At 45.2% G+C, this 17,967-nt stretch overlaps 1 protein-coding gene and 1 pseudogene across 4 annotated transcripts; one reads left to right on the forward strand and one right to left on the reverse strand.

Moving 5' to 3' along the window:
* Positions 1-1,637: 1,637 nt before the first annotated feature.
* Positions 1,638-17,941, reverse strand: GPN3 (GPN-loop GTPase 3). 4 transcript variants are annotated; one of them, XM_004053883.5, is made up of 9 exons: positions 17,595-17,941; positions 17,279-17,498; positions 14,233-14,341; positions 8,834-9,001; positions 6,652-6,776; positions 4,959-5,074; positions 4,730-4,826; positions 2,894-3,022; positions 1,638-2,247 (listed from the first exon to the last, which is right to left on the reverse strand). In XM_004053883.5, exons 1-9 carry the CDS (start codon positions 17,939-17,941, stop codon positions 2,185-2,187), a joined length of 1,374 nt encoding a protein of 457 aa, XP_004053931.3. In that variant the 3' UTR covers positions 1,638-2,184. The 4 variants fall into 4 exon arrangements, with proteins under 4 accessions (XP_004053931.3, XP_055215001.1, XP_018894014.1 ...); XM_055359026.2 differs by having other exon boundaries at positions 17,249-17,498; XM_019038469.3 differs by having other exon boundaries at positions 17,611-17,759.
* On the forward strand, positions 10,093-10,503 carry LOC101141706 (large ribosomal subunit protein eL31-like; annotated as a pseudogene).
* Positions 17,942-17,967: the final 26 nt, after the last annotated feature.

Consider the following 17,967-nt stretch of genomic DNA (forward strand, 5'->3'; position numbering starts at 1 on the left):
TCACATCCCAGACGATGGGCGGCCAGGCAGAGACGCTCCTCACTTCCCAGATGGGGTGGCGGCCGGGCAGAGGCTGCAATCTCGGCACTTTGGGAGGCCAAGGCAGGCGGCTGGGAGGTGGTTGTAGCGAGCCGAGATCACGCCACTGCACTCCAGCCTGGGCGCCATTGAGCACTGAGTTAACGAGACTCTGTCTGCAATCCCGGCACCTCGGGAGGCCGAGGCTGGCAGATCACTCGCGGTTAGGAGCTGGAGACCAGCCCGGCCGACACAGCGAAACCCCGTCTCCACCAAAAAAATATGAAAACCAGTCAGGCGTGGCGGCGCGCGCCTGCAATCGCAGGCACTCGGCAGGCTGAGGCAGGAGAATCAGGCAGGGAGGTTGCAGTGAGCCGAGATGGCAGCAGTACCGTCCAGCCTCGGCTCGGCATCAGAGGGAGACCGTGGAAAGAGAGGGAGAGGGAGACTGTGGGGAGAGGGAGAGGGAGAGGGAGAGGGAGAGCGAAAACTTCTTATGTTAAAAGTCAAGTTCATTGCTGCCTGAGAGCCATTTCTTCTGCCAGTTCCCAGCCTGAAATAGGACCCCATGTTCCCACATGATTTCGCATTCAGCTGACGGGGCAAATAGCACCTTTTAGGCAAGGTCTTTTTTGACAAAGAACCCAAAGTAGCCCCATAATCACTCTCCATTTCTTTTCTGCTTTTCTTTCCATCCTCTCTCCGAGGTTTCCTTCCTCATGGTCAGTCTCACAGGCCAGCATGGCAGCCCCACGTGAGCAAGGCCCTGCCTGCACTGTGCATCCCTGTTCTATCCCCAGTGCCTGGCATCCACGGAACTTCAGTAAATTTGTGTAAATTTACTGAATTTCTGTCAGCCCTGCCTATGAGACAGTGAAATCCTCGAGGACTGGAATTGCCAGATTCATCTTTGAAACCCCAGTGTCCAGTGGGGAAGGCACTGGAATCGAGTCCTTCACTTTTTCTCCACAGGCACATACCATACTCTCTAGAAGCTAAACCAGGGAGGACCAAGGAAGAGGGCAACTGAAAAGCTGCCTCTTCTTTCTTCCCCTCCCTTGTGACAATAAGTTTCTAAGAATTAGCAACCCTGGGAGATCAGGCTGTTTCCACACTCTCTATCCTCTAAGGGCCACAGCAAAGTCCCCAGGCAGCCCAGCACATCCCCATGTTGCCCACTCATCATGCTCCTCCCTGAGTGGACCATGGGGTAGACACCCGACCCTTCCCTCTAGCCTGGCCCCCAGGCATAAGCTACCACCGATACTTACAGGTCCTCACATTTTTTTTTGAGATGGAGTCTCACTCTGTTGCCCAGGCTGGAGTGCAATGGTGCAATCCTGGCTCACTGCAACCTCCACCTTCTGGATTCAAGGGATTCTCCCACCTCAGCCTCTCAAGTAGCTGGGATTACAGGCACGCGCCACCACGCCCAGCTAATTTTTTGTATTTTTAGTAAAGACAGGCTTTCACCATGTTAGCCAGGTTGGTCTTGAACTCCTGACCTCAGGTGATCCACCTGCCTCGGCCTCCTAAGTGCTGGCATTATAGGTGTGAGCCACCACGCTCGGCCACATTTTGCTTAATTAAAATGAATCAAATTAGACACTGCAGTGTACTTGTTATCTAGGTCCAAGAAACATTAAAAACCTTTCTGTTTCTTTTATATATACACATACATATCTCAAAACATAGTTATTTTTACTTTTTAAGTTATATAAATAATATACATTTTCAATATAGGAAAATGGGAAGATACAGATAAGCAGTGGTCTTATATATATCCTTGCAGCTTTTTCCCTTCGGACATACATATTTTGTTACAGTAATTCCTGCATCTCAAAAATAATACAAAAAGTGAAAATAAGTTTAGACCAGCCTTAACCTTAGCTCAGGTGCTAATTTATATATAAATCTATGTGCATTCATTTCAATTTTGACTTACAAAATCTACAGTGATGCTGTTATAATACTAAAAGATTCCACTTTAAACAGCAGCAGTTTCAAAATAATTAAAAATTTGATTCAGGCATGCGGCTGATAAAGAACAAAGTTTTACTTTTTTTCATTAAAATAAGTAGCTTTCTACTATTGCATCCTTTGAAGAGAAGAATGTTCTGCTGGTTTGGCCACAAGCTCTTTAGATGGTTACTTTTAGTAAACTCTTCATTCATCCTGGCATTCTTGAAAATATTCGTCAAACATAGAGGAAGACTCATCTTCATGTTCCTGACACAATGGAAACACAAAATAGAAAATATATTCATTTCACCTCAGTCAGAACTAGTATGTGTTTATATATTTTTCAGGTAATACCCTATGTGGAACTAATTACCCAGCACCAGCTCCAGGTGTTGCTTATAGGTAACTGTTAATAGTAAGAAAAGGCATGATTGACAGATTTTTTTCCAGATATGTAGTAAATTAATGTGCTTCTATCTCAGAAGCATTTCTCATTTGAATTTACATTCAAGACGATTCTTGGCTAATTTCCTGTGATAGTGCTTTACTTCGCTGGTAGTCTAGTGGTCAGGAAAATAAAAACTAAAAAAATAAAAAAATGCTTAGCTGATACTATCATTAGTCTTCTCAATGACATATGTGAGGGCAGCCCAATTTCACCTCCTCTTTACACATACACCCAAGCTCTAAGTACACACAGGGTTCATCATACTGCCTCAACAAAAGTAGAGTAAAAGTGATACTGCTTGTGGAGTACAGTGTTAATTTCAGAGATCACCCAGAAAAGCCCAGTTAACTGTCATTAATAAGACAAAAAACTAATTTAAGGAGTCGCCTGGATTATGCAAGAGTCCAGTGAGTGCTGGCAAATATTTTTATCAAAAGCTAACAAACACCCCAAACCAGAAATTACCTTTGGTTCTTTAAATTCTAGGTCTTCTCCATATTGAATGGCAAAATCAATATGCTGCAATACAATGTTCATGCTTTCTTCATCTGACTGATCGTAAGGTAAAAATCGAACCATGCTGTAGTCATCAATCTACAAGTTGTGGATTTCAAGAAAAGTTCATTCTGAAGTTGTGCAAAATACATAATTTTCAACTTATATTTGAGTTTTATAACCATTTGTACTTCTGAATAAAAACACTGATGTGTTTACAGGAAGAGGAGGAGAAGGGATAGCTAGACAGAGAGTAAATCATTGATTTTTCTGACTTCTGATCTGCTAGAACACTTGTTAGCTTATTACTTTAACTAGACACTGTTTCACGGCTATTTATCTGAATTCAACAACCACTGGAAATTTCACAGGAGAACAAACAGTCCTGAACTCTCCAAATGGCTTGAAATAATAAGATGTTAGTTAATTTATTGGCCACTACCAATAACTACTTCTAAATTAAACTGCTGACTGACCAGCCCACAGCCCTTTTCCCTCCTCCACTTTGCAGAAAATAGGGTTGAACTGTGCTTTTTATATGGCAAATGACTGGACACAGGCAAACACTTGACCAGGTGTTTAGGAAAAAAACCCAAAAAACTTCATCCTTTTTTTTTCTTTTTTTTTTTTTTTCGGGGAGACAGAGTTTCGCTCTTGTTGCTCAACCTCCACCTCCAGGTTCAAGCAATTCTCCTGCCTCAGCCTCCTGAGTAGCTGGGATTACAGGCGTGCCCTACCATGCCCGGCTAATTTTGTATTTTTAGTACAGATGGGGTTTCACCATGTTGTCAGCCTGGTCTTGAACTCCTGACCTCAAGTGATCCACCTGCCTTGGCCTCCCAAAGTGCTGGGACTATAGGCGTGAGTCACTGCGCACCTGGCCCCCTTTTTGTTTTTTTTGAGATAGGGTCTCTCTGCCGCCTAGGCTAGAGCACAGTGACATGATCTGATCATGGCTCACTACAGCCTTGACCTCCCAGGCTCAAGGGATCCTCCCACCTCAGCCTCCACAGTAGCTGAGACTACAGGCGTGCAGCACCATGCCTGGCTTTTTTTTTTTGAGACAGAGTCTTGCTGTTGTTGGACCGGGCTGGAGTGTAATGACAAGATCTCGGCTCACTGCAACCTCCGCCTCCTGGGTTCCAGCAACTCTCCTGCCTCAGCCTCCCGAATAGCTGGGATTATAGGCATGCACCACCACGCCTGGCTAATTTTTGTATTTTTTAGTAGAGATGGGGTTTCACCATGTTGGCCAGGCTGGTCTCAAACTCCTGACCTCAGGTGATCCACCCACCTCGGCCTCCCAAAGAGCTGGGATTACAGGCGTAAGTCACCGTGCCTGGCCTAATTTTTTTTTGTTTTTGAGACAAAGTCTTACTCTGTCACCCAGGCTGGACTGCAGTGGCATGATCTCAACTCACTGCAACCTCCGCCTCCCGAGTTCAAGTGATTCTCCTGTCTCAGGCTCCCGAATACTAGGATTACAGGCGCACACCACCATGCCCAGCTAATTTTTTTTTTGTATTTTTAGTAGAGACAGGGTTTCACCATGTTGGCCAGGCTTGGTCTTGAACTCCTGACCTCAAATGATCAGCCTGCCTTGGCCTCCCAAAGTGCTAGGATTACAGGTGAGCCACTGCGCCTGGCCTAATTAAAAAAATTTTTTTAGAGATAGGGTGTCACTATGTTGCCCAGGCTGGTCTTGAACTCCTGGACTCAATCTTGCTGCCTTGGCCTGCCAAAGTGCTAGGGTTACAGGCATTAGCCACTGCACCTGGCCAAAAAATCCAAACTTTAAAAGCTTACCAGTCCACATATAGCTTTAGTCAGTTTCTTGAATTTTTTGCTTCTTAAGTCACTTGTAGAATCTTCTAATAAAGAATACATGTCTGGATCTAAAAATCTTTAAAAGACAGAAAGACTGATGAATTCAGGAGACTAGGTTTATAAACCAGCTAAACTTCCCATCTAAATAAAACAGAAGGTTCATCTCTGCAATTGAGATCTGATAATAATGGAAGAACAGTGAACTCACTTCTCAATTTCCTTTTTTGCTTTTTTACTCAGCAGATCCATTTTTGTCATGATGTTGACTTGCGGAATTTCTAGAGAGATCATGGCACTCAGGGCTGCCAAGATGCCAGAAATAAACTGAAGGAGGAAACAGAAAAGGGAAGATGAACTGACTGTTGCCAACAAAGTTACCTGGTCTGCATAAAGAGTCTTTTATTCCTCACTGGAACAGAACTGGCCTAAATAAAAGAAATGCAAGCTGGATGTGGTGGCTCATGCCTGTAATCCCAACACTTGGGGAGGCTGAGGCGGGCAGATCACCTCAGGTCAGGAGTTCAAGACCAGCCTGGCCAACGTGGTGAAACCTTGTCTCTACTAAAAATACAAAATTAGCCAGGCATGGTGGCATGTGCCTGTAATCCCAGCTACTCAAGAGTCTGAGGCAGGAGAATCACTTGAACCCAGGAGGCGGAGGTTCCCGTGAGCCAAGATTGCACCACCACATTCCAGCCTGGGCAACAACGGCAAAACTCGGTCTCAAAAAAAAAAAAAAAAAAAAAAAAAGAAATGCCAGTTCAGAACATGTGGAAAAGGCAAAATTATTTATATTTTATTAAAAGTAATGCTAGCCATATAGAAAAAAATGTTCCCAAATCATTGGGAATCAAATGCTTGATTCTTGGTTCCCAAAGGTGAGGGAAGATATAGATAACATACAGTGATCACAAATTTCAATTTAGACAGCATTTTAATTTCCTTTCCCATCTAATATTCCTTAAGAGCTATTAATAAAAAATTTGATCTTGGTAGTTCATAAACTGGACAAAAGGTCCTCAGAAAATTAAAAATAGACTATTTTATAAAATAGCCATCTGCTTCAGTTTTTTCTCCCCCGCTACTTCCTCTTTTTTTTTTTTTGAGACAGAGTCTCACTCTGTCACTCAGGCTGGTGTGCAATGGTGCGATCTTGGCGATCTCGGCTCACTGCAACCTCTGCTTCCTGTACTCAAGCGATCCTCCCACTTCAGCTTCCCAAGTAGCTGGGACTACAGGCACGTGCCACAACGTCTAGCTAATTTTTATATTTTTTGTAGAGACAGGGTCTCATTCTGTTGCCCAAGCAGGTCCGAAACTCCTGGGCTCAAGCAATCCTCCTGCCTTGGCCTCCCAAAGTGCTAAGATTATAGCTGTGAACCACTTCACCCAGCAACCTCAGTTTTTTTCTTGGTAAGCAGTTCCTCCTAAATCTCTATGATATAATAATTTACTATTTTTGATTAACAACATGTTATCATAATTTAATAACAAAAGGGATAAAGTAACTCTGGAATCATTTGTGAAATGTTCAGAATCACACAATAATTAAAGGAACTGTCATCTGCTTGAACTCATAGTTTAAAAATCTTTAAGAGACTTTGGGAGGCCAAGGCAGGTGGATCACTTGATGTTTGAGGTCAGGAGTTCGAGATCAGCCTGGCCAACATGGTAAAACCCCGTCTCTACTAAAAATACAAAAATTAGCCAGGCATGATGGCACATACCTGTAATTCCAGCTACTCAGGAGGCTGAGGCACAAGAATCACTTGAACTGGGAGGCGGAGGTTGCAGTGAGCTGAGATCACGCCACTGCGCTCCAGCCTGGGCAACAGAGTAAGACTCTGTCACAAAAAAAAAAAAAAAAAAAAAAAAAATCTGTAAGAGATTTAGCTTCAGACCTTGAATGACTCCACCATGAACTGGGAATCAACAAGAAAAACTCCACAGACTCGGAACTCCCACTGCTCGAGCTGCTGGACCAGCTGTTTCATCACAGGCAGGTGAGTGTACAACTCAATCTGACCTACATGAAGAGTATTGCAAGAATTTTAGAAATAGCAAGTATGTTAAATCATCAAGTTAGAGGAAACAAATTTTCCCCATAAGATGGATAAAAATAAAAGCCAACACATTTTTAAGGGGCCCACAGCCTCTCAAAGCAATCATAAAACCTAAGGTACTGCCACCATAGGAATCCCTAACTATTAAGTTTTATGTAAAAAATGAGGTTCTCTGGTTGGGCAGGGTGGCTCATGCCTGTAATCCCAGCACTTTGGGAGGCTGTGGCAGGTGGATCACTTGAGGCCAGGAGTTCAAGACCAGCCTGACCATCATAGTGAAACCCCATCTCTACTAAAAATAGAAAAAATTTAGCCAGGCGTGGTGGTGCGTGCCTGTGGGATGCTGAGGCACAAGAATTGCTTAAACCCGGGAGGAGGAGGCTGCAGTGAGCCAAGATCACGCCACTGCACTCCAGCCTGGGCGACAGAGTAAGACTCTGTCTTTAAAAATAAAAAAAAAAGAAAGAAAGAAAATGAGGTTCTTCACACTTTAGTTTTCTGCCAATCAATATGAGTGTTATTGGCCAGATGCCATGGTTCACACACCTGTAATCCCAGCACTTTGGGAGGCTAAGGTGGGAGGATAGCTTGAGCCCAGGACTTTGAGAGCAGCCTGAGCAATATAGTGAGATCCTATCTCTACAAAAATAAATAAATAAGTGCTACAAAGATATCTATAGTTTGGGAATATTCATCAAGCTGTATACTTATGACATATATACTTTTCTGTGGGTATATGTATGGTCAATTAAAAGCAAGGGGAAAAAAGTGAGGGCCATAAATGGTCAAAGCCAGGTTAGGCTCAAGTTGAAAATTCACAATTTGGGCTGGAGGCGGTGGCTCACACCAGTAATCCCAGCATTTGGGAGGCTGAGGCAGGTGAATCACCTAAGGTCCAGAGTTTGAGACCAGCCTGGCCAACACAGTGAAACCCTGTCTCTACTAAAAATACAAAAATAGCCGGGTGTGGTGGTGGGTGCCTGTAATCCCAGCTACTTGGGAGACTGAGACAGGAGAATCACTTGAACCCAGGAAGCGGAGACTGGAGTGAGCCGAGATGGCACCATCGTACTCCAGCCTGGGTGACAGGAATGAAACTCAGTCTCAAAAAAAAAAAAAAAAAAAAAGAAAATTCACGATTTGGCTTCAGAAGCCATGATGTGCTATTATCTGTCTCCTACCAGTCACACCTCATGACAATTGCCTCTTTGTTTATTATGCTCCAGCCACACTGGCCTTTTCAGTGCCTTAAAACAGCTTTGTTCCTTCCTCCTGGGAGGTGTTCAGCAGGCTGTGCCCTCTGCCTTCCTCACCCTCAGCCTCCAGCCCAGCTGAAAGGCCGCCTCAGATGCCTCTCTAACCGCCACTATCTGTGTGATGATCTGTGCTACTCCTGTGGAATACTCAATGACAAATGAATATTAAATAATCATTTGGATGCTTTTTGTTTGTACTGTCTCGAGTTCTGCCAAATGTGAGCTCCATGAGGCCAGAGACCATGGCCATCTGTGCTCTATGGTATTCCCAGCGTACAAAGCAAGCACTTAATAGATACACTTTTTTTTTTTTTTTTTTTTTTTTTTTTTGAGACAGTCTCATTCTGTTGCCCAGGCTGGAGTGTAGTGGTGCAATCTTGGCTCACTACAAGCTCCACCTCCCGGGTTCACGCCATTCTCTTGCCTCAGCCTCCCAAGCAGCTGGGACTACAGGCACCCGCCACCACGCCCGGCTAATTTTTTGTATTTTTAGTAGAGACAGGGTTTCACCATGTTAGCCAGGATGGTCTCGATCTCCTGACCTCGTGATCCACCTGCCTCGGCCTCCCAAAGTGATGGGATTACAGGCGTGAGCCACTGCGCCCGGCCTCAAGAGATATACTTAATAAGTGACAGCCATTGAATAAGCTTGGTACTTTACTGCAGTATAGTTTAGAGCTACAAATACTCACTCTCCTTTCTCCTACTAAGGATGGAACTATCAAGACTTTAAGGAAGACAATGCATTCAAATTGTTGATTCACCTGGACAATCAAAAAGGATATAGTCGTCCTCTACATGGCCAAGACAGTTCTCCAGCCAGTCAAAATTATTGGTAAAGTACTCCATGCAAAATACCAATCCTCCGTTGGGACCGAATCGCAGAGAATCATCCTCCATTACATCATCCACCTCGATCAGTTCCCGGATGTCTGAAAAGGACAGATAGGGCCCAGAATATATGTGTCCCTTCAAAAATTGTTATCCTTACTAGAAATAGAACATAAAAGTTAATAATTACATAAAAAACCCATATGCAGGAAATTATTTATGTACATGGCTTTTCCCTGTAGCAGTGTCCATCAATAGAGAACTGAGCAAATAAATTATTGTACAGCCCGACAATGGAATACTACACAGCCATAAATGGGGAAAATCTCTTTAAGTATTAATAATAATACAATCTCCTAGGCATATTGTTCAGTGAAAAATGCAAGGTGCAGAACTGTGTAAGAATGCTATCATTGGTGTTAATAAAAGACAAAAATTCACTACATAGACATAATACATATACATCTTGAATTTTATGTGCACAGGCTATGAAAGCACACACCAGAAACTGGTAACACTGGCTGCTGCCAGGGAGGGGAGCTGATTGCTGGGATGCAGAGCTGAGAGGAAGATGTTTTCCTGTATACTTACTCTTTAGTACTTTTACATTATGAACCATGTGAATATGTATTACCTATTCCAAAAAAGTACAAAACCAAAAAAAGAAAACAGATTACCATTTCTTAACACAATGACACTAAGGAAACTATTTCACCTCCTTGAGCCTCACTTTCCTTATCCTAGGTTAGAAGGATGAGAACTATGAGATAATATATCAAAATCACCATCAGGGGCTGGGCGCGGTGACTCATGCCTGTAATCCCAGCACTTTGGGTGAGGCAGGCAGATCACTTGAGGTCAGGAGTTCAAGACTAGCCTGGCCAACATGCTGAAACCTGTCTCTGCTAAAAATATAGAAATTAGGCTGGGCATGGTGGCTCATGCCTGTAATCCCAGCACTTTGGGAGGCCGAGGTGGGGGGATCATGAGATCAGGAGTTCGAGACCAGCCTGGCCAACATGGTGAAGCCCCATCGCTACTAGAAATACAAAAATTAGCAGGCATGGTGGCGCACGCCTGTAGTTCTAGCCACTCCGGAGGCTGAGGCAGGAGAATCACTTGAACCCAGCAGGCGGAGGTTGCAGTGAGCCAAGATCACGCCACTGCTCTCAAGCCCAGGCGACAGAGCAAGACTCCATCTCACTTTCCAACTTGGACCCAGCAGAATGGCTCCTGCAAAGAAGGGTGGCGAGAAGAAAAAGGGCCATTCTGCCATCAACGAAGTGGTAACCCGAGAATACACCATCAACATTCACAGCACATCTATGGAGTGGGCTTCAAGAAGCGTGCCCCTCGGGCACTCAAAGAGATTCAGAAATTTGCCATGAAGGAGATGGGAACTCCAGATGTGCGCATTGATACCAGGCTCAACAAAGCTGTCTGGGCCAAAGGAATAAGGAATGTCCCATACCGAATCTGTGTGCAGCTGTCCAGAAAACGTAATGAGGATGAAGATTCACCAAATAAGCCATATACTTTGGTTACCTATGTACCTGTCACCACTTTCAAAAATCTACAGACAGTCAATGTCGATGAGAACTAATCACTGATCGTCAAATACATCAAATAAAGTTATAAAATTGAACAAAAAAAAGACTCCATCTCAAACAAAAACAAAAACAAACAAAAATAGAAAAATTAGTCAGGTGTGCTGGCATGTGCCTGTAATCCTGGCTGCTCGGGAGGCTGAGGCAGGAGAATCACTTGAACCCAGGAGGCAGAGGATGTAGTGAGATGACATGGTACCACTGCACTCCAGCCTGGGCGGCAGAGAGAGACTCTGTCTCAGGAAAAAAAAAAATCACCAACAGGAGAGGCTTAAAAAATTCTGGTATGGTTATCTTACTAATTTTGGGGAATCAGTATATAGAATCTTCTACCTTAGGTTTTTACTTATTTTTGTGCTCAAACCTACATTCTCCATTCACAAAGGACTGAGCTTCATTCACAGACACATTTATACTGACAACACCTTCCTACCCCCTCCCTCAGCAATCAATAACAGATAACTGATCCAAATTGGGACAATCAATCTGGCTTTCTTTCTTTTTAGACAGGGTCTCACTCCGCTGCCCAGGCTGGAGTGCAGTGGCATAATCATGGCTCACTGCAACCTTGACCTTGTAGGCTCAAGTGATCCTCCCACCTCAGCCTCCTGAGTGGCTGGGAATAAAGGCACCCGCCAGCATGCCAGGCTAATCTTTGTATTGACTTGTAGAGATGGGGTTTCACCATGCTTCCCAGGCTGGTCTTGAACTCCTAGGTTCAAGCCATCCATCTGCTTTGGCCTCCCAAAGTGCTGGGATTACAGGTGTGAGTCATAGCGCCCATCCTAAGTCCTCTTTTTAACTAAGCTAGCTTAGAGTGGTTTCTGTTTGCTGCAGCCAAATGGTTCCAAAGTAATACAATGCCTTTTTTCTCAAAGAAAAGCATTTCACATCTCCTCCTCTCCCTTCAATCTGCCTCCCCGCAACCTGCTCACTCATTAACAGTAATCAGAAGTTTCCCTTTGCACTTAGTGAGTGCAAAGAGAACGTCCCCAAACCTAAAACGACCTGTCTCCCTCCACAGGAAATTATATCATACACTGAACAAAGCTGTAAGAGTCACCCTTGATTCCTTACTTTGCTATGCCTTCTTGGTTCAATCCCCCACAAAATGCTGTTAATTCAACTTGCAAAATATATTGAATCTGTCTGCTTCCTTACATCTCCACCGTGACCACCCTAGTCCTGGTGTACACCTGGCTAACTACAACAGCGGCAGTGCAGGTTGTACTTCTTTTTTTAATTTTAAAATGGAGTTTCGCTCTTGTTGCCCAGGGTGGAGTGCAATGGTGCGATCTCGGCTCACCAGAACCTCTGCCTCCCGGGTTCAAGCGATTCCCCTGTCTCAGCCTCCAGAGTAGCTGGGATTACAGGCATGTGTCACCACACCCAGCTAATTTTGTTTTTTTTTTTTTTTTTTTTGAGATGGAGTCTCGCTCTGTCGCCCAGGCTGGAGTTCAGTGGCGCGATCTCGGCTCACTGCAAGCTCTGCCTCCCGGGTTCACGCCATTCTCCTGCCTCAGCCTCCCCAGTAGCTGGGACCACAGGCGCCCGCCACCATGCCCGGCTAGTTTTTTGTATTTTTAGTAGAGACGGGGTTTCACCGTGTTAGCCAGGATGGTCTTGATCTCCTGACCTTGTGATCCGCCTGCCTCGGCCTCCCAAAGTGCTGGGATTACAGGCGTGAGCCACCATGCCCAGCCATGCAGATTGTACTTCTACTCTCAACCCACTAGAGTCCATTTTTCATCTGAGCACCTGAGTTATTTTTTAAAACATAAATCAGGCCAAGTGCGGTGGCCCATGCCTATTATCCCAGCGCTTTCGGAAGTCAAGCTGGGTGAGTCGCTTGAGCCCAGGAGTTTGAGACCAGCCTGGGCAATGAGACCAGCCTGGGCAACATGGAGAAACCCCGCCTCTACAAAAAATACAAAAATTACCCAGGCATGATAGTGTGTGCCTGTAGTCCCAGCTACTTGGGAGGTAGGAGGATTGCTTGAGTCCAGGAGGTTGAGACTGCAATGAGCTGTGATCAGGCTACTATACTATAGCCTGGGTGACAGAGTGAGACCTTGTCTCAAAAACAAAACAACAACAACAACAAAAACAAAAAAAGGCCGGATGCAGTGGCTCACGCCTCTAATCCCAGCACTCTGGGAGACTGAGGCCAGCAGATTGCTTGAGCTCAGGAGTTTGAGACCAGCCTGGGCAGCATGGTGAAACCCTGTCTCTACAAAAAAAAAAAAAAAAAAAAAAAGTATAAAAATTAGCCAGGCATGGTGGCACGCACCTGTAGTCCCAGCTACTTGGGAGGCTGAGGTGGGAGGATGGCTTGAGCTCAGGAGGCAGAGGTTGTGTCACTGCACTCCAGCCTGGGCGACAGAGCTGGACCCTGTCTCAAAAAAAACAAAAAACCCCCAAAACATGTATCAAATGTCAATCCTTTCCTCTTCTTAAAACCCTCTAGTGGCACCCCACTGACAACAGGATAAAATCCCATCTTCTCATGTCCTGTTAGCCCCTACCCACTTCTTTCTTTCAGTCATTATGCTTTAGCTCACTGACATCTTGGCTTTCCTGGAGAATACCAAATCATTTCTCACCTCCAGGCTATTTATTTATTTATTTTATTTTTCAGAGATGGATCTTGCAATGTTGCCCAGGCTGGACTTGAACTCTTGGGCTCAAGTGATCCTCCCACATCAGCCTCCCAAGTAGCTGGGACTACAGGCACATGTCCCTGCACCCAGCTTGGCATATTTATTGCTCTAAATGTTCCCTCATTTTGGAAGGACTTTCCTCAGCCTGAGGAGCATATTACCATCCTTCAGGTCTAGGCTCAAAGATCCCCTCCTCAGAGTCACCATCCTCCCTGACAATCCTAGCTAAAGCAACCTCTCCCAATGAGTACTTCTCATGAGCCTGTCTGCAGTCATCACATTCTGTAACATGTTCATCATGTTGTTTATTGCCTATTTCCTAAAGGGTTGGTGTGAGCAGGGATAATGTCTGTATTATTCTCTGCTATAACTCCGGTGTCTGGCATAAAACAGGTGTTCAACAGACACTTGAATGAACAAATTAAAAGAATTAAAAAAAACAAACCCAGCCTCCTGACTTATAGTGATCAGCAATATACCACATGATTCACTACAGCAGGACTAAGGACAAAAGGGACAGAATGAAAGGGTGCTGAGGGAAGTGTCCATTTACTTTTTTTTTTTTTTTTTGAGATGGAGTCTCGCTCTGTTGCCCAGGCTGGAGTGCAGTGGCGCAATCTCGGCTCACTGCAACCTCTGTCTCCTGGGTTCAAGCGATTCTCCTTTCTCAGCCTCCTGAGTAGCTGGGATTACAGTCACATGCCACCACGCCCAGCTAATTTTTTTGTGTTTTTAGTAGAGACAGGGTTTCACCATGTTGGTCAGGCTGGTCTCAAATTCCTGACCTCGTGATCCACCCGCCTCGGCCTCCCAAAGTGCTGGAATTACAGGCATGAGCCTCCGCGCCCAGCCCCATTTACTTTTAAATCTTACATCAAAGACCAAGAAAGGATACTGTCACACATATCACCATGAACAGATGTGACCAAATGACAAGCTCATGCTATTTACCATAAAACCAGGGATCCAGACTTTAATAAGTATCTGTGCTAAGCAGCTAGTACTCACTGCCTCCCCAGCCCTTACTGTTCCTGAAGGTGGGGGGAGCCTTTGCTCAGGACTTACCAGCCATCACGGAGTAGCTGAAGTGTTCTGCTGCTGGATCCAGGTTTACAACTTGGACAGACCGGTTGAGGGCTTCACAGTGCTGGACCATGGTGGCACAGTAGGTGCTCTGTAATGTCACAAGGCATGAGAGGTTAAAGCAACAGGTAGTGTAGTGCTACCTTCCATACTCTGGAATACTATCCACTAAGGTCAAAACTATGCCTTCATCAACCAAGAGGCTGACTGACAACAAGGGAAAAACATACCTGACTGGGCTGCAGATTCAAACCTGACTTAGACTCATGGGTACCTCTGGGGAATTTACTTCTCCACTCCGCCCCTCAATTTTCTTGTCTCTAACTGGGATGTCCTCCATAATCACTAAGGCTCCTTACTGTTCTAAATGTGACAAGTGGTATTTAAAGGGAAGAGTTCTGGTTACATAGTGTAACACCTAACACAGTGTCTCTACCAGGACTTGTACAGTCCAAACAAAGCTTTAGGTAGGATGGTCAGGGATGATGTCTCTGAGTAGGGGAGATCTGAGTATATGAGAAGGAGTTTGCCAACCTAAGGGGAAGAGCATTCCAAGATGAAAGAACACCAAGATCAATAAATAGTCTGGAGGTGGCTATCAGTTTGTAACTTTTGGTTTAGATAATTCTTTATCCATTATGTAGTTGTTACCATACTATGTTAACATCTGGGGCTGGGTGCAGTGGCTCACATCTGTAATCCCAGTACTTTGGGAGGCTGAGGTCGACGGATCACCTGAGGTCAGGAGTTGGAGACCAGCCTGGCCGACATGGTGAAACCTCGTCTCTACTAAAAATACAAAAATTAGCTGGGCATGGTGGCGTATGCCTGTAATCTCAGATACTCAGGAGGCTGAGGCAGGAGAATCGCTTGAACCCGGGAGGCAGAGGTCGCAGTGAGCTGAGATCACACCACTGCACTCTAGCCTGGATGACAGAACAAGACTCCTGGCTCAAAAAAAAAAAAAAGTCTCTAGGCTACTTGTCTGTGTCATACTCTGTTTAAAGGCAGAGATGTGTCTTATTCAGTTTCCCAAGCACAGGGACTAGCACAATACCTAGTACATAATAAATACTTGATAATTGTTTCTAATTGACTTATTATGTTTAAAGATAAGCTCCACAAGGGCACGGATTTTGTGTGTGCATGTTTTTTTCCCCACACAACCCCCAGGGCCCAAAACAGTGCTTGGGATAAAGAACGTACTCAAGGAATGTTTCTGATAGTAGGCATCAAAAGCTTATAAAGATACTTGTTTAACACAATCAGCCCAAAAATTAAAATAGACTATAGAAAAAACATCCATCATGGGTCCTCTCAGTGCCTTTACACATACTGTTGTCTCTGTCTGGAATACCCTCTCCATACATCACACGCTGTATCTTTTTTTTTTTTTTTTTGCAAAGGGTCTCACTGTCACCCAGGCTGGAGTGCAGTGGCACCATCATAGCTCACTGCAGATTTGACCAAGGCTCAAGCGATTCTCCAGCCTTAGCCCCCCGAGTAGGTGGGACTATAGGCTCTCGCCACCATGCCCAGCTAATTTTTGTATTTTTGGTGGAGACAGGGCTTCACCATGTTGCCCAAGCTGACCCTGAACTCCTGGGCTCAAGTGATCTGCTGGCCTCAGCCTCCCAAAGTGCGAGGATTACAGGCTTAAGCCACCACACCTGGCCACATCACACTGTATCTTAATTGACAGGTCATCTATTTGTCTTCCCCAAAAGACTACAGACTCTGGGTAAGTTAAAGGCCATAGGTATCTTAGTTACATGTACATGTTTTTACCCAGAATAAGTCAACAGCTTAGAACAATGTGTTTGTTAAAGACTGAGGCCACACAACACCTCCACAGACTCTAGTGTTTCCACACTTCTTTTTTTTTTTTTGCGACAGTACCTCTGTCACCCAGGCTGGAGTGCAGTGGCACGATCACCACTCACCACAGCCTCAACCTCCTGGGTTCAGGTAATCCTCCCACTTCAGCTTCCCGAGAAGCTGGGACTACAGGTACCTGCCACCAGGCCTGGCTAATTTTTGCATTTTTTTGTAGAGACAGAGTTTCGCCGTGTTGCCCAGGCTGGTCCCAAACTCCTGGGCTCAGGCGATCCGTCCACCTCCATCTCCCAAAGTGATAGGATTACAGACGTGAGCCACCACGCCCGGCTATGTTTCCCACACATATGTTATTTGATCCATAACTTCACCATTCTCACTGTATTTGAATGTTCCTAATATTCCCTTAATATTTGTTTACAAGAAAAAAATTTATCCCTACTGTAAACTGAAAACCACTTATATTTGACATAACGTGAAATTAGACATAAAATTATATAAAATCTTTAAATGTTCTCATTTTTAGCTAAATACAGGTGCCTATTAAAAGCTCTGAGACTAAGAACTGCTCTCTGAAAAGACTTGGGGATTAAAGAAGTGCTGAAGATACACACTAGCACCGAGCACAATTTCTCCTAAATGCGAAGCTGAGAACTGAAAGAGAAATGAAAAGGGAACAATTTCCCCAATACATTATCTGATGCTCCTTAATGTGGGGTCCATGTACCACCTAAAAGCACCTTAAATACCAAAAGTCCATGTCCCAAGTTCTGAGAAACAGTAATTAATGAGACCCCACTTTACCCTCCTGGGAGCGAGACAGGGCCGGATTCTGGAGTTGAGACAAAACTGGATTTATATTTTTTTGCTAGGCAAAGAACTTAATTAACCTTTCTGTGTCTCGTTTTCTGTAAAATGAGAAAAATGAGATCTCTCTCACAGTGTTGTTGTAGAAATAAGCGAGGCGTTTCATCTGCTGCCTGGGGCTTAAGTATACAATAAATATTAACAACTACCATTATTTCCCTTTCAAAACAACAACAAAAAAGAACGTGAAGCCAGACAGCAGAAATGAATTGCGTGGGGTCTCAGGGTTCCCAATACACACACCCGCCGGCTCACTCCCTCAGGACCCAATCTCCCGCCTTCCACGAACTCCTACTTTTCTCTCCTTGTCCCCGCAGATCCTCACCTTCCCGCTGCCCGCGGGGCCCATGACCAGCTGCGCATACCGAGGCATGTTGGCTCCCGGAGCCGCCCGCCACACTCCCTTAGTCTTCGCGCGACGCCCACTGAGCTCCGGGAAAGTGAAGTGCGAACCAATCGCAATCCACATTCTTTCTACGGCTCCAGTTCTACCACACCTCCTACTACGGGGCAGCCCGCGGGCCAAATCCCGTGAGAAACGCGTCCTGAGAAAAAAGGGGAGGGGTGAGGGAGACGATTTGCGCGTGCGCAGAAGTAGTTGTTGGAAATCGGCCGTTGGGATGCTGTCTAAGGTTGGATACCTGAGTAATAACGTACAACAGATAAAGCTCCGCATCCTTGCGCCGCGTGCTTCGGTCCCTGGTTTGCGTGCAGACGTTTGACCTGTATGGTGACCCTCGCGATTTGCAAATGTGCTGAGGATCTGGAATACTGAAGTGGAAGGCACCTCTTGTTTTGGGGAGCATGTATATTTCCCTCCTGTGACGCACTGCTTCCACAGAGAGGTGCAAACGTGCAAACGCTCAGCGACCGCAGCGCTCCTGCCCTTCCCCCACCGTAACTCCGGGGTCGCGGATCTGCCCGCCCCGCTCTCCCGAAGCTGTTCGGGCAGTGTCCGAACGGCTTCGGAGGGGCGAGAAGCCGGCATCGGAGCCGCCTCTCCGGAATACCAGC

This window comes from Gorilla gorilla, chromosome 10, assembly GCF_029281585.2.
Source record: "Gorilla gorilla gorilla isolate KB3781 chromosome 10, NHGRI_mGorGor1-v2.1_pri, whole genome shotgun sequence".
Classification (NCBI taxonomy): Eukaryota; Metazoa; Chordata; class Mammalia; order Primates; family Hominidae; genus Gorilla; species Gorilla gorilla.

What these genes read in the sequence shown, in the direction of transcription:
- GPN3 (XM_055359026.2), bottom strand. Translation starts at nt 17,941, where the DNA reads ATGCCGGCTTCTCGCCCCTCCGAAGCCGTTCGGACACTGCCCGAACAG. An exon ending in CTAAAGCTATATGTGGACTG is followed by an intron (nt 3,023 to 4,729) that starts GTAAGCTTTTAA and finishes CACAACTTGTAG; the next exon opens with ATTGATGACTACAGCATGGT. An exon ending in TAGAATTTAAAGAACCAAAG is followed by an intron (nt 2,248 to 2,893) that starts GTAATTTCTGGT and finishes CCATTGTGTCAG; the next exon opens with GAACATGAAGATGAGTCTTC.